The 14,365-nt window shown below is 38.3% G+C and overlaps 1 protein-coding gene across 11 annotated transcripts in view; it reads right to left on the bottom strand.

Annotated features, from left to right (window-relative positions):
* CADPS2 (calcium dependent secretion activator 2) overlaps positions 1–14,365 on the bottom strand; it is a 321,334-nt gene that overhangs the window by 21,259 nt on the left and 285,710 nt on the right. For 10 of the 11 annotated variants that reach the window (XM_074597183.1, XM_074596347.1, XM_074596437.1 and 7 more), the window contains 3 exons: positions 11,664–11,747; positions 11,511–11,543; positions 1,836–1,943 (listed from right to left, as the gene is read on the bottom strand). In XM_074597183.1, coding sequence (XP_074453284.1) covers positions 1,836–1,943; positions 11,511–11,543; positions 11,664–11,747 — 225 coding nt within the window. Of the gene's footprint in view, positions 1–1,835; positions 1,944–11,510; positions 11,544–11,663; positions 11,748–14,365 lie in introns of those variants that run through there. The other variant, XR_012588624.1, reaches the window with a different exon arrangement.

The raw sequence follows: 14,365 nt of genomic DNA, 5'->3' as shown, positions 1-14,365 counted from the left end.
GCCTAACCCAAAACCAGGCCAGGAACCATGCTGCTGACTTAATGGTATGGATGATCACTTGCTAGTTCTCAGGCCTGTGCCCAGGCCCTGGCCAGTTTATTGCTATGGACATAGCCTAAGGCTTGGTCCAATCCCACTACAGCAACAAAGTCAATGTGGTCTCTCCAGTGAGAGTTAGACTTGGCCTTAGGCACACGCTTTTATTAACATTCAGCAAATTACAACATAAGCAAAAATAACCCCAAAGAAAAACAAAAAATAGAAACTTGAAAATGAAACATATGCTTGCAGATTCAGTGCAAAAGCAAACTGAAGCAGAAGTTGCTAATATGGTTTTAGTACTTTGTGAAGGTGCCAGCTGGATGGATGATAATTTTTCTACCCCTGCAGGGCATCAAAGCTTTTATAAAATCATTCTTTTCACACATATTAGCACTTAGCTTATTAAAACAGATGATACTTTTTTTCGTAAAGCTGCCTGGGAGTGTCTGGAAATATAAAATCTGAGAGATAAGTCTCATTTTGACCACCCAGTCTAACAAACAACAAACACTGACATGACATACCATGGCTGAGAGTCTATGTTATGGGACCTTCTGTGACTGCCACAACTGTAGTGTCACAGTAAAGGCTGTGAATTGCTGTTATGAAAACATTTGCTGTAACTTGCATAATTAAATGAAACTGCCAGCAAAGCTTTCTAAAATACTTAGGAGATGACACACAAATAAATACATTTCAAAGTCTGTATTATGTTCCAGAATTTGTTTTGTAATGAATTGCGTTGCACGGTGCCAGAGATGACTCTTTCCCTGTTCAAATTCCTACATAATTATAAGTGACTGACATCATTGTCATGTAAATTTATCCAAGTTTATAATAAAATAACTCTTATTTTAGACATATTTTACATGCGTAGTGCTTTGAATTTATACAGAAGGTACAATTTCAGCTGCCAAACACCTTCTCCTTTAGACAAGTCTGAAAGGGACATACTAGACATAAATTAGTGGTTCAACTTGAAGGAGCAGAAATATGTCCAAGGGTGTTGCTAGTAGGTAGGCCTTAAAGGCCTTAAAGGAGAGCCTTGTACAAGGAAAATTCTGGTAGAGTAGGTGATCATTTCTAACAAAAGGAGGAGGAATCAGGGCAAAAGAATGAATGGAGGGAGGCTGCGGCAGCCAGTATCGAAGGTGAGGGAAATTATTGCAAAGATACAGGCTGACTAGCAATGTGTGGGCCTCGAGGACAAGCGTTACTCTGAGCTTGCAGAAGCAGGATTAGAATTTTGAAAATGAGTTTGACAATTCAATAAATGTTTGGCCAACCTTAAGAATTTATAAATATTAAACTTAAAATCCATAAAACAAAATTCTAAAAGTCATTCCATGAAAGTACCAGTCAAACCCATACGTGTATCTGGCATAACTGGCCTCTTTCTGTATACGAGCAGGCAGTGATATGTACAAGTTCTTTATTTAGGGAAATGAGGTCTGCAATGGAGTCCACAAACCACACCAATCCCATTCTCTCCATTAACACATTCCAAATCAGAAGATGGAATAAAATTGGGCTACTCACAGTGGAAAAATTACTATTTCAAATAATAATCTTCTATCAGTTTTGTTTATGCCTTCTAGCAATTAAAAGTTTAATGCAGAAAATGTTTAAAGAAAGCCCCCCCTTGACAGCTCAAGATGGTAAATAAAAAGCAAACGAAAAAAATGATTGATAGGGAAGACCATCTGAATGGCTTGTTTAATATCATAAAAATGAGGCTTATCCCTTCTGATGTAGTAGTGATACCAGCAAGCTCTGCAAGGGTAGTTACTTACATCAAATAACTTCTCTATGTACATTTCCTCATTGACCTTTTCTCGAAGTATATCCTGGTTTTGTCGAACAAACATAATGTAGGTGTCTGCTAGATCCATCCCTGGTTTCTGTGGAAACACAAAGTAAGGGGGAAAAGTAGTGGGAAGGGAAAGAGACAGACCACTAAACAACTAAGACTTATAAGAAGTTAAACATAATGAAAACTGAGATTCTGTTACAATGTTCACATATGTATAAACCATATTTACTAAAACTGCTGTGAATTCTGGGTTAGTTACCAAGTTCAGGAGGGTTCACTATTAATAAAGTTCTCAGTGTTATAATTTATGAGTACTTTGAGTCATAAATACTCATTGCCATAAGTAATGTAATGAAGTCTTGGCTATGGTAATGGCAATGGCAAACGGACATTTTCCCCTTTTTTGTTAGTGAGAATCTCAGAGCTACTCCACCCTTAAGGTCCAGATCCTGCTATCCCATTCAGAAAAGTGTTAAAAATAGCATTCAGTTCCTTTTGCATCGCCTCAGATCTGTTGCGATTTGCTTCCAATGTACAGCTGAATTCGGTGTTTGAGGTTAGCTTCTCCTAATTCCGATTCAAACTAAGTTCAAGCATTTCCCTGAGAGCAATGGCATAAAAAGGCTGGTATGAGAGCAGACCCGTATCCCTATTTTTTTGAAACTGTTGCACTGGCACAATCAGTGCAGAGGATGGGAAGGAGCAAGGGCTGAATTGTTTCCCTTCTTGTACCAATCTATGTTCTGGATGAATAGCAGAGTAGGCATAATTTTCATACCACACTCCAAACGTGGGACAGGCTAGGCTATGTCGTGTGTATGTGAATACTACATCAGGCCAGCCAGAGTGGTGGCTGCAACTGCTCTCTCCTGCCCAATGGGGACCTCTGGACCTCTGTTGCCACAAAATGTTTTTCCACACACTAACGCCCCCAACAGCTGGCAACATCCCCTTTCCTGGCAGCATTATGCAGAGCTAGTCAGGAATTCATCTTTCTCTAACAGGAACCAAGAATGAACATAAGCACTTTGGAAAGTCTTCTGTAAATGCCCTCTGTGTCAGCAAGTCTGTAAAACTATCACTTGCTCCCAAATAATAGTTTATGAAGCTCGTGGCATGAGAAATAAGGCTAAGTTTTATAATACTTTACAGTAAGCCTTGGCACAAAGGTATTTATAAGGGATTCATGTCCTAAGACTGACTCTGTACAGAATAATTAAGAGCTCTAGGGAAGGAGGATGAAAGCAGCGATACCCAGTCCCTGAATTCCCAGGCATAAATCATCTCTGTTTCTCAGAAGTTGTTATTGTCTGAAAACAGCATACGTACAAAGCTGTAAAATAATTAGCATATTTTAAAGGTCTGTATGCATAAACATGCTCATACAGTTAAAATATTTACCTATGATTATATATTAAGGCTTCCCTTCCAGTCTACAAGTGGCTAACTTCTATTTTTTCTCATTCTTTATTATCTTGTATGTAATATATTATAATGTATATGAACAGGTCTGAGCACAAGAGGGAAGGAAGGGTGCAACATGCCCAAACTAATACCCGTCTAGAAACTGCCATTACAATAGCAGGATGAGAACTCCTTCTCCTCAAAACTGCAGTGAGTGAAACCTCCTGGATCATAAGCTTCATCTCTTTTTTCCTGAATCTACCATGGACGCATATAGGAATATGATCCAAAAAAAGAAGATTTTCTTTTTCATTTATACATGTGCATCAATGGCAGTTTAATTTCTTAAAAGTAACAGTTAAATGGGGTGGTTTAGTATCTCCAAACCTCACACTGAAAAATTGATATGTCTCCTGCACATTTGGACTGGTCATTCCAGAGGCAATGAAAACTCATTTCAAAAACTTATCACATACATACGTGCCTACATGAAACTCTTAAGAGAAAAGCAGGACCATCTACCTTTACATCTGAGTTACACACCTTGATCCTAAGCATAGAAATAAGAATGTATGATTACAATAGATAAAACAGTTCTCTGTTGGAAAACCCAGTTCATGGAAATTAGTTAATTTCCTTCATAAAAATGTGCCTTCACTAAAATGTGACAGAAATGTTTTTAAATTAAGTTTTATGCAAAGGAGATTCAAAACAGAAAGCTCCATGTGTTACCTTAGTATACTCATTTGTGATGGTAGAAAAGAATACAACCAGTGCTGAAACCTTATGTACTTTCTAAAACCTGATATGCAATTTATAGGAATTGGACTAGTTTTAATTTGGAGGTATAATGGGAAAATATTTTGAAATCTCCAGGGGTGAGTGAAGGAGATAATCTAACAAATCAAAGAATGATTACAGTTTTTGGAGATACGTATTCAAATGTGTAAATGAATCTTTCACTGAAGGCTAAAACCTAATGGTTCTCCAATTCACGCAATTTTTTCTGTTACTAAGTTCAATAAAAAATGTTCATCTTGCAGACAGCCAAAGCCAGAAAAATAACATTTCCCATCACCATTAACTCTCCCCTTATCTTTGAGATGTTTACCTAGTCTTGAAGCTGTGACATATGGGAATTTCACACCTAGTGAATATATTTTCGTGTAGCTTGTGGCACAGGAGTGTAATCATTAAAAGAATATACACAAGTAAGAGTAACTGCAACAGCTGGTGACATTTACCAATTAGAATTACAGTTCTTTAAAACACTTCATCCTTCTTTAATGTGTGCAGGATAATTATCTTTGAAATTGCTGTGGAAAAAAAAATTAATTTTCCTTTTAAACAGTGTCTGCCTACAGTAGAAATATGTCTGGGTAAGGAAGATTATCAATACTCCAACAGTATGACTCTCTGTTTTAAAACCTCACCAAAATCATTGCAAATTAACCATCTTTGCTCATGGTGGTCAAAACACATGTTAAACATTGAACGAAGCCAACAGTATATTAAATACTTCATTATCTCTCCATATTGCGTACATTGAATTTATTTGTTTTCTCTAAACGTGTGAAAGAAGAAAAGAAAGCTATTATAAGCATCAAAACAGGCGTAGTGCTATATATTTAATGTTTTAACTTTTTTAAATAGAGATTATATTAGATGGGAACCTCTGATTACATGATCCCCTGTTGCTCTATTTTGGATTATTAAACTTCATTAAAAAAAACCCCGGTTAATATAGAATAACCCCCCCCAAACAATAATTAAGCAATTGGATGCACCTTAAAAACCAAACAAATAGAAACTGAGATATATTTTAAGTAACTGTCACAGGGGGCATTTCGTTACTAACATTGGTCAGATTTGAGCAATTTCCACATCTATACGGAATATAAAGAATTCTGCTCCCCTAAATCTCTGGCAGAACATCAGCTGAAGTTAATGGGAGAGAGTTATTTGCACATCTTTGGGAGAAGAATTCAACCTGGTATATTTATCCGGATAAGTGTAAAAAAAAAGGTATTCTGTCTGAAAACTCCCCCAAGAAAAAAAGTGTTTTTTTATGATAGATAAAAAGTTATTGTAGGTTTGTTTTATTCAGAACAGCAGACAAGATGTTTTGCCTATCTGAAAATGAAAGAGAACCAAACAAAGAGATGAATGGAGAAACTGGAAACACAAAGACATCAAATAAAATACCAGGAAATGAAGAGCTGTAAATAGGGTTACTTTGTCGCTGGTTACACAAGTAACTGAATACACTGGCGAGTGAATGAGTTTAAACAAGGGTGTAGGCTTCAGCACATTCTTTTTTAGGGTTAATCACTAGTTAACCTGGCAAGATGAACATGCTGTTTGGGAAAAAAAAAAAATAAAATCCTTGTTAATTACATACTGCAAGTGCTCTTACTTCCTGCTGCTGCACCTAATCCCACAGGTGCAGGTTGTCTCTTTGACTATTCACTGGTAGGTGGCTCCAGATCGACAGGCACTTTTTCATCTCCACAAATTCAGATAAAGAAGAAACAGCTTAACTTTCTCCCTTTAAACGGGGAAAACACTACCACAGTGTCTATTTAACAAGGAGGCAAATTTTGAAAGACGTTATTCCAGTTTCCAAGATGACAGACGCTATATTATGACCGACACACATCACTCCCACTGCCAAAATCTGCCTGAGGCACCTAGTCAAAAGTACTGCGGCATCGCCTTGATTTCCAGGTGTTCAAATACTTTGCTGCTGAAAGGTTTGCAGCAAGTTTAACACTGCCACTAATATTCGGCTTTTCCTACCGCAGAGATACACCTAAGTTTCTGCATTGCTCTTTGCAATGCAACAGTTTGTCACAAATCTCAATAAAAACCATGTACATTTGTAAATGCTTGAGTTACGTTTATTCTCATTTTGGCATTTGTCACAGAAGATTTCTTAGCATCAGAAAGTATTAAACAAACTTGTATTCTTGGTATTGCAAAGAAAAAAAATCTAGTTTACTGAGTTGCTATGCTGTCAAAGCACTAATGTTTCAAAGATGAGAGCAGATGTTAGAGACTAACTATATAATAACAAACTTCATCCCGTTTTGTGTTTGCTCTCCTCTCCACCCCCTTCCCCTCCCCTGCATCCTGGAGGGAGACGTTTTAACTACAGCGTGGATGTAACAATGAAATGAAAAGGAGTGATGAGCTGGAGGGGGCTATTGTGAGAAACACAGGAGCTCCTTATTCAGTGTCCACCACCAAATGAATGAGCACATTGGAAAATTTCACTGCCTGAAATTTCTCCTCTAAATACTGCAAGGCTCACAACTTGGGCTTTGGAATGACAGAATTAAAATGCCATTAAAATATTTTTTGGAATAGAAGCTACTCGTACTCATGACAAGATTCTCACTCCCTTCATTTCTTACAGATCCAAATACATAAATCACATACATCATTTGTATAATCAGTCTATTATAAAGGTAACATTTTATTCTCACGTGGTTATGAAAAATAATATTTTGCTTAAATGAAAAAATACAATGCATTTTCACTGCCTGTAATACATCTTCTTGTAGATGAAAAAGCAACCTTGGGAAAGGCTAAGCGCGTGTATTTTGAGAACTGTCACGCAGAACTTAAGCTGTGATTCTGCAAGGGTTTATGCAAGCGCTTTTTCATATATGTGTAGTTTCATTGCATTCACGGGGCAGCACAGGCGTGCAAGTGTTTGCACCAGGATCTTGATTCTGCAGTGCAAAAGGTCTTCAAAATGCTACAGTCCCTATGAAAAAATCAGGTATTAAAATACGGGGTTTCCTGCAAATAACTATGTTCTACCATGTTATTTTAACTTTCCTACTCCATTTAAGAGATATCTCAACAATACCGCTCACTCAAAACAGATGACAAAGGCCTTTCCCTCCAATTCTGCAATCGCTTGTTTTTATGGATCTGAAAACAGAAGGTCCAGTTTCCAGGTTTGGGTATACGGAAGAGGAGGAGGAGGAGGAGGCGGAGGAAGGCAGGAGAAGCCCTGAGCATGATGATAATGGCTGTTCTGTGCTCTTTATTTTTTAACAGGGGTCTCCAAGTAAATCCTGAGTAAAAATGAATGGCACAGTATGGCCACACCTGAATAAACACTCATTTCCCAGAAAAAGTCGTTTGCTTCTTAAAACCAGCTAAACGAGGCCACGCAGTACAAATGTGATATTTGGAAATGGAGGTATCTGGAAGGTCCCAATGTGTATCTGCCTGGTAGGAGGCAGAGTTCCTACTTTGGCCTCTACAGGACCCCATAAGTCAAATGCTGGCACATGTGTGAGGCCCCTTTTCATACCTTTGATCCCCGCATAAAGGCAAGAGTGGAGCGAGAGGCCTGGCATTGTGCGAGCTGTGCACTGCTGTCAGCCCTGGGTCCTTCAAATGGCCTCGCTGCACTTGGTATGACAGGTGGCCTACATGAAGTGAGGGAGGATTAGGTTCCTTCTGTGCCCTCTAAATGACTGGCATAGATTACTGGTGCCTACAAAGGGATTTAAACATACCTTTCTGAACAAAAAGCAGTATATAAATATGCATGTAACTGGATGCTCAATTTGTATGAGTAATTGCTCTGGTTGTATTTGTAAATGAGGCAAATGTGTGTAGAAATGACCAGCCAGAGACACAATTATTCGTGTGGAAAACTGACTTACATGATGAGAAACTGAACACAATGAAATTGTCTACATGATTGAGGAATAATAATCATTTGAGATTAACAATACACATTTTTCTTGCCCTCAATTCTACTGCATTCTTTCCCTGTTATCATTAATTAACGGGCTTTGTGAAGAGAATATTAAAAAAAAAAAAAGAAAAAAATCAGACACATTGTACTTCTACATCTCCTAAGGATTGCTTGAGCTTTAAGAGAAACTAATGAAAGAGTTATAGTGGATTTGGCTGAGTTGTTTTAAAAAAAAATCAACTCCTGCATTCCCAAACATCAAAACACAGCATTAACAAGAGAAAAAACTGCATCCTTCATGCACTGCTTATATTTGTAATGTTTGTGTTATTTTCCTCCAAACGTTTGGTTTCTTTCATGTGCACAGTAGCCACAATTTCTTCACTTCAGAGTCTAGCGTACTGTGACAATTACCAACAAAAAGAGTGCAATAGCAACTAGTTTTTTCTTCATTATTTTCAGGAAATCATAAGCCATTATTGTTGTTACTCTTCTTCGTCTGTGTTATTTTGCACTGTTTCTAGTATTTCTGTTGGTGTTTCAATTACCAGAACATACAGAGTGTCCATATAGCCCTATACGCAATGGCTGGGGAAAGCAATGAGAACTCCTCGCGACTGTGTATGTCCCACTTCCTAAAGGGCATTCTGAAAAATGGAGGTTTATGTTGAATGTTTTCTTAAACAGGTTAAAAAAAAAAATGATGATGAGATTTTTTTTGGATGGAGTTATTCATAATTCTCTGGCAAGATCAATGAATAGTAGGGTAGATACATATCTGACAAATGAACTGCAAGTCTGTGTCTACGTTTCCCACCATGGCCCTGAGAAGTTGAGGGATGCCTTCTGGGAAGTGTGCATCTTCGTGCCCAACTATTTAATGTCTAAAACCCCTCACAATGTTAATAGAAGCAACCTTTGCTTCAAAATGACCAAGAATCATCCAAGAATGTCCTCCTCCTTTTTGAATCCTTTATCATTTCTATTTTTATTTACCTTTTAACTTTGTTATCCCCTTTACCTCTCATGCTCTCTAAAGCATCCTGCTCAATACTACCTTCATTTTCTTCTAACATTTCTTTTGTCTAGTTAGTTTCTTCTTATGTCACTATAAACCAGCATATTTTTCACTCTTTGACAAATATTGAACCTAGTAATCAAAGATCAAAAACTCTGTTGAATTCACATACTTAAAAAAAACCCCAAAGGCCTTTTGCTGCCCAACCTCCTTCTCCCCCAGATCCACCAAGTGATCAACAGCTCTGTTTCAGGGACCCCAAGGACAGCACTAAGGTGACCCAGTGAGATCCTTGAATGGAGGTGAGGCACGGGGGCAGAATGTGGTCATCTAGCAGAGTGCAGTTTTGCACATATTTGCAAGTATATCAAAAGAAATATACTGTGGTCACGTTTAACGCACTTCCATATATGCAGCTATATGGTAAGGAGGGACAGGAAGAGATCTTAAACCATATCAATGCAAAATACAGCCACACGAGGCATTTAATTTGCTTCAGTGCAGGCTTGCTAGGTTGCGATCACACGACCAAGAGCTCAGCATAAATTCCTCACCCTGTGCCGCTCTCCACTTCTCACTTCAATTGCGAGCCCAGGAGATGACCTTGTAACGTGATGACTTAGAGCCTCCTTTTGCAGTTGGAATTTGTAACTTCCACAACCGGTGATTTTAGGCCCTATTCAGACTGGACACTCACTGTCAGTTGTGACAGTAACAGCTCTTTGTGGCCTCAACTGCATCTTCACGAGGGGAAGAATGTGAAGAAGCAAAACCAAACCCCTGCCTATCAAAGTTCTTCAACCCAGCAGAAATGTCCTCCAGAATTTGGAAAATGTTTGCTCGGTCAGATCCACAGTCTCCCTGAAGTACTGTTTACACCTGTAGTTTACAACTGTAGTACTACAGTCCAGTTCACACCTTGGGCTATGGGAGAGGTGTGTGGGATAGCTGAAAAGCCAAAGGGCTGTAAAAATGCAAGGAGTCCCGACAGCCTGTCTATAATCTGGTCGTCTCTTCAGGCCAAGCAACACAATTCGGTGAGTATGACAAAGGCAACGGGGCTCCAGCAACCACCTCCCCGCTCTGCCTTCCCCTCTCTCCAGAGCAGTGCATCCCTCTGCGACCTGATTCACAACATTCCCCTCAGCTTGTGGCAAAGGTATTTTTCAGTCTCATCTTTATCATGAACTTCAACATCAACATGTCCAGGCCAATGGTAAAAGACTTTGACATCTCCTTCTCATAGCTATTCTATGTTATTTGGAGAGTTTTTCATGGCACCTGAAAGAAGTCAACGAATTTCTAGTTTGTTCAGTAATTTTTTTCTTTAGGTTTTTCAGTCTTAAGTGCCTCAGCAAGGACCTTTTGCAGCAGCTCCACAGCACAATATATTAACAAGAGGTATTCTAAATTAACTGGATTTGATATGAGGTCATTCCTTTGAATGCAAGATTGTGTTTTATAAAACACAAGAGCATTTATACAATTCAACAAAGTCCACACGTAACCAAATAAAAAAAAGATTCTGAAAACAGCATCCAAACAGAAAGGTTACAAGTTGTTATCTTATGAATAAAGCTAATATAAGGATAGCAAAATAACAAATTCCAGAAACAGAGATTTTTCCTTTTATTTAGTATGCATGCATTTTAAAAAAACAATTAATTTAAGCTTGCAAGTATTATATTTTTGAGTATAGAACTGCTGAAAGGATTTCTAGACACCATGCAGTCTAGCATATCCAGCGTTCCTCTGTATTTGTAATTTTATCTCTTGTAAGGTCATTAACATAATAATTTTAGTCATTGTTTTGCTATGCTTGGAAAATAAGATTGTTTTAGGATCACATAAAAAAGGGATGAGAACGCCGACTTGTGAGAGAACAAAGGACATTTATTGACAGTGATAACGACAATATTTGATAACTTCTTCCTTGCTTTTTTAAAGAAAAGATATTCTTTTATGATACTCAAAATATTCTAATAGCTGAATTTTCCTTTTATACATAAAAGAGCTCCAACAGCTACTCTTCTCTTCAGTTTTTATTTATATCACACAAAGATTGCATAAGCAATGGTAAATCAAATACAGATTTAGCAAATAAGGGATTAAATAAGCAGGTTTGAGTCCTGAAGTAAAAAATCAATAAATAAGGGGTATTCAAGTATGGTGCTTTTACTTGTTGCTTATCTGGTACATTTGAACAATTTAGCCAAATGACAGAAAGACCCCTACAAAAGAATATCAAAGTTAGAATCCTCGCTCTTCCACAACTGAAAAAGTGCATTGAGAATAACCTTTATAAGCTTTGCTTTGAGAGTTACTCATTGCTTCAGGGAAATGAAATGCCCTCTCAGGGTTGTAGTGGCTGTTTAAATACTCCGTGTAAAGCTATAATGAATCTCTGTAGGAAAGCAAAATGTCAACAATAAAAAATGTAAGCTAACAAACCCCCTGTTTTTTGTATTATTATGAACACTAGAAAAAAAACTTAAAAGGGTTGTACTTACAGGAACGTCAACATACTTTGCAGCTGCTTTCACCTTTAGAAAATTAAAAATAAAACAACACACAGTAAGTGCTTATTCCTATAGATTGTGCACAGTTTCAGAATTATGCACAGAACGAAGACGAACAGAAGCACTGTGAAGCCAAACACTTACAGTGAATGAAACTAATGATGAGAAGAAAGTGCCTTCATCGTATCTTGACAATTTAGACAGCACACCTTCTAACACTGAAACAACCTGGAGGAAAGCACAGAGAAAAATCCAAAGTAAATATTTGGAATCAGAACGTGAGTTTTTCTTCCTCAGATTTTTGATGTTCAGCGGGGCAATGCAAACTGTAAATTTGATCACTTTCTCCACGTCACGAAGTGCTGAAATCAAAAATAACATTCTCTTTGCAGCTTCACTTATCGATCAAACTAATGGAAGTTGCTGAACCACTGCAGAAACAGAAACCCAACCCAAAAATTCTCCTGAGATGGGCCTGCTACCCAACCCACTTTGCTGCCTCTAGAACGCGTGGTTAAGGATAGGAGTGTGTGTACCCAGCATGTATTTTGGGTAGAAACCACACATTATTTTCTAGGACCACAGTTTCTAAGATCCCGGCTTCAAAGGCGGTGGAGCACAATTGTTAAAGGTGGTGATCTCGATATCAGGTTTCTCTTATTTTTGCTATTGAATAGAAACCCAGCTCTGATTTCACCCACCAGCGTAATAGCACTACAGTTTTCTCTCCACAGCGTGTGCTGTTGAACTGCTACTCCATGGCCAAGAAGGGGCAAAAAAGTGTATGCCCCAAAGCTCTGGTGTGGTGTGGTTCCTCTCCCCCATTCTTTCACCTGTGATTCTCTGAGGAGTGCAACTCCTCAGCAAGTGGCATGAAAAGGCGTTTTTGCCAAAATGTACTTCTGACTAAAAATACATCTTATTAATTGCATTAAATATAGCCTTAATGTTTAAACTCCTCCAAATTAACCTTAAAACAAACAAATCCCCTTCTCAAATCCCTCTGTGATGTTATGTTGCCCAAGTAATTAATGGTATGTAACATAAAATATCTGCCAGCCGTTGTATTCGTGCACATTTATTTTACACATATGAATTGCTTTCCAGTTTATATAAAGATTGTTTTAAAAGTCATCCCTTGCTCCCAACACAGTCATTCCCACAACCACGAATATCATTTTATGAGTGTGAGGACAGAACAAAATTCCATCTGGCATGCTGTTAATGGGCACTGTAACAGTGTCACAACAGTGTCACCTCCAGAGGAACTGAGATCATCACTTTACAATAAGCCCTGCTCTTAACAGTTCAAGGAGCAGGAGCAAGTGCAAACCTACATTTGTCATTTATCAATCTAACCTGTCATATTTACAGTGATTAATTAAGACACCAGTACGTAGGTGCCGATCAAGGAATAAAACCACATCACGAGAGAGAGTGGCAGTTGTTTCTGCACCCCATGCACAGGATAATTACAGTCCTTTTATTAGACCAAATACCAGCCTTCTGCTTTGCCGTTGCATGCCTGTGAGAAGCTGCTCTTCATACTTTAACTCATTTTATCTGACTGGCAAGGATTTCTTCTGCAGAAGGGTGTTCAATCTTACTGTGCAAAGATCCGCCACGGCAGTGGCTGATCTCCTAAACAACATGGTGTCCACAGTGCCAACAAGCGCTTCCAGTACGAGTGGGACACAAAAGAACAGAAAGCAAAACATTGCAGTGTCAAGGATGTCCATTTAAACAAAAGGCTTCGTTATGAAGCTGGAAGCTTGTTTTCTGAGATCTCAGCGTATGGACGTGTGAAGCCCTAAGAGCATTTCCGCATATACCTCACATTCTCTGAATTGGTTACCCTGAGACACACTGTGCTTTGTTTCACTGTTTTGTGCTATTTCTGTGATTTGTTAAATGCTTTAGCTTGGCAAGTCTTGCGTACAAAATGCACACTATACGCTCTACCAAGTAAAGTCTCACCAAAGTGAAAGTACTCTCTTTATTTTCATAGATGATTTGCAGCTAAAAACAATGATTGAAACACTTATTCCACTGGAATGCAAAGGCAATCATACAGAGGCAAAGGCTAAAAAATAATGAAAATATATTAAACGGAAAAAGTGAACACAAACGGATATCATGCACATTGATGTACATTTTTCCTGGCCAAAACCAACAGTGAAGCATCAGCCTTCCTCTGTGCCCTCAGAGGCTTTCTGCCTTGAAACAGCAGCAATCAGGATGTCATTGGCATTTCACATCCCAAGTGAGGAGAGGCTGGTTAAGCTTTTAATGATCAGCCAGTGACACAGAATATTTGCTTCCAGATTTTGTTCAGAGATTTCAACCTCTGGTAACAGTATATGTGATAACTAACAATGCAAATCCCTCTGTATTGACAGCAGTTGTATGTAGAATTTCTTGTACATATATCCAGGAGCAATATGACCATTTTCTTCCTTCTTCTATAATCTCAGATATTAGAAAAAATAAATAATAAAAAGGTTTAACTTTTAATAGCGTGATTTGCTCTGATTAAATTCCCCTTTCTTCCTCTTTCTCTTTAATAACACAAAACCATAAACTGACAGGTTAGTTTGGAGTGATCACAGGCAGCAAGTAAAACTCGAAACTGTGGAGTTGAACCATTTGTAGTTAAGTTTACATCAAAACTTTAGTGTAGAGAAAAAAAAAAAGTGTGATTTCCACACATTTATCAGTAAGTGGAAATATTTTGCCTAAACTTCTACGATTCTACAAAGCCTTCCTCTTCAACTCCTGTGGAAGCATGGTGCGTGCCAATCCGAAAGGAGATTCCTGCTCCCCCCCGGCCCCTGCCAGGAAGCTGT

This window comes from Larus michahellis, chromosome 1 (assembly GCF_964199755.1).
Source record: "Larus michahellis chromosome 1, bLarMic1.1, whole genome shotgun sequence".
NCBI lineage: Eukaryota > Metazoa > Chordata > Aves > Charadriiformes > Laridae > Larus > Larus michahellis.
Note: the sequence above shows the minus strand (reverse complement) of the source record. Positions and strands in the feature narration are given on the sequence as shown.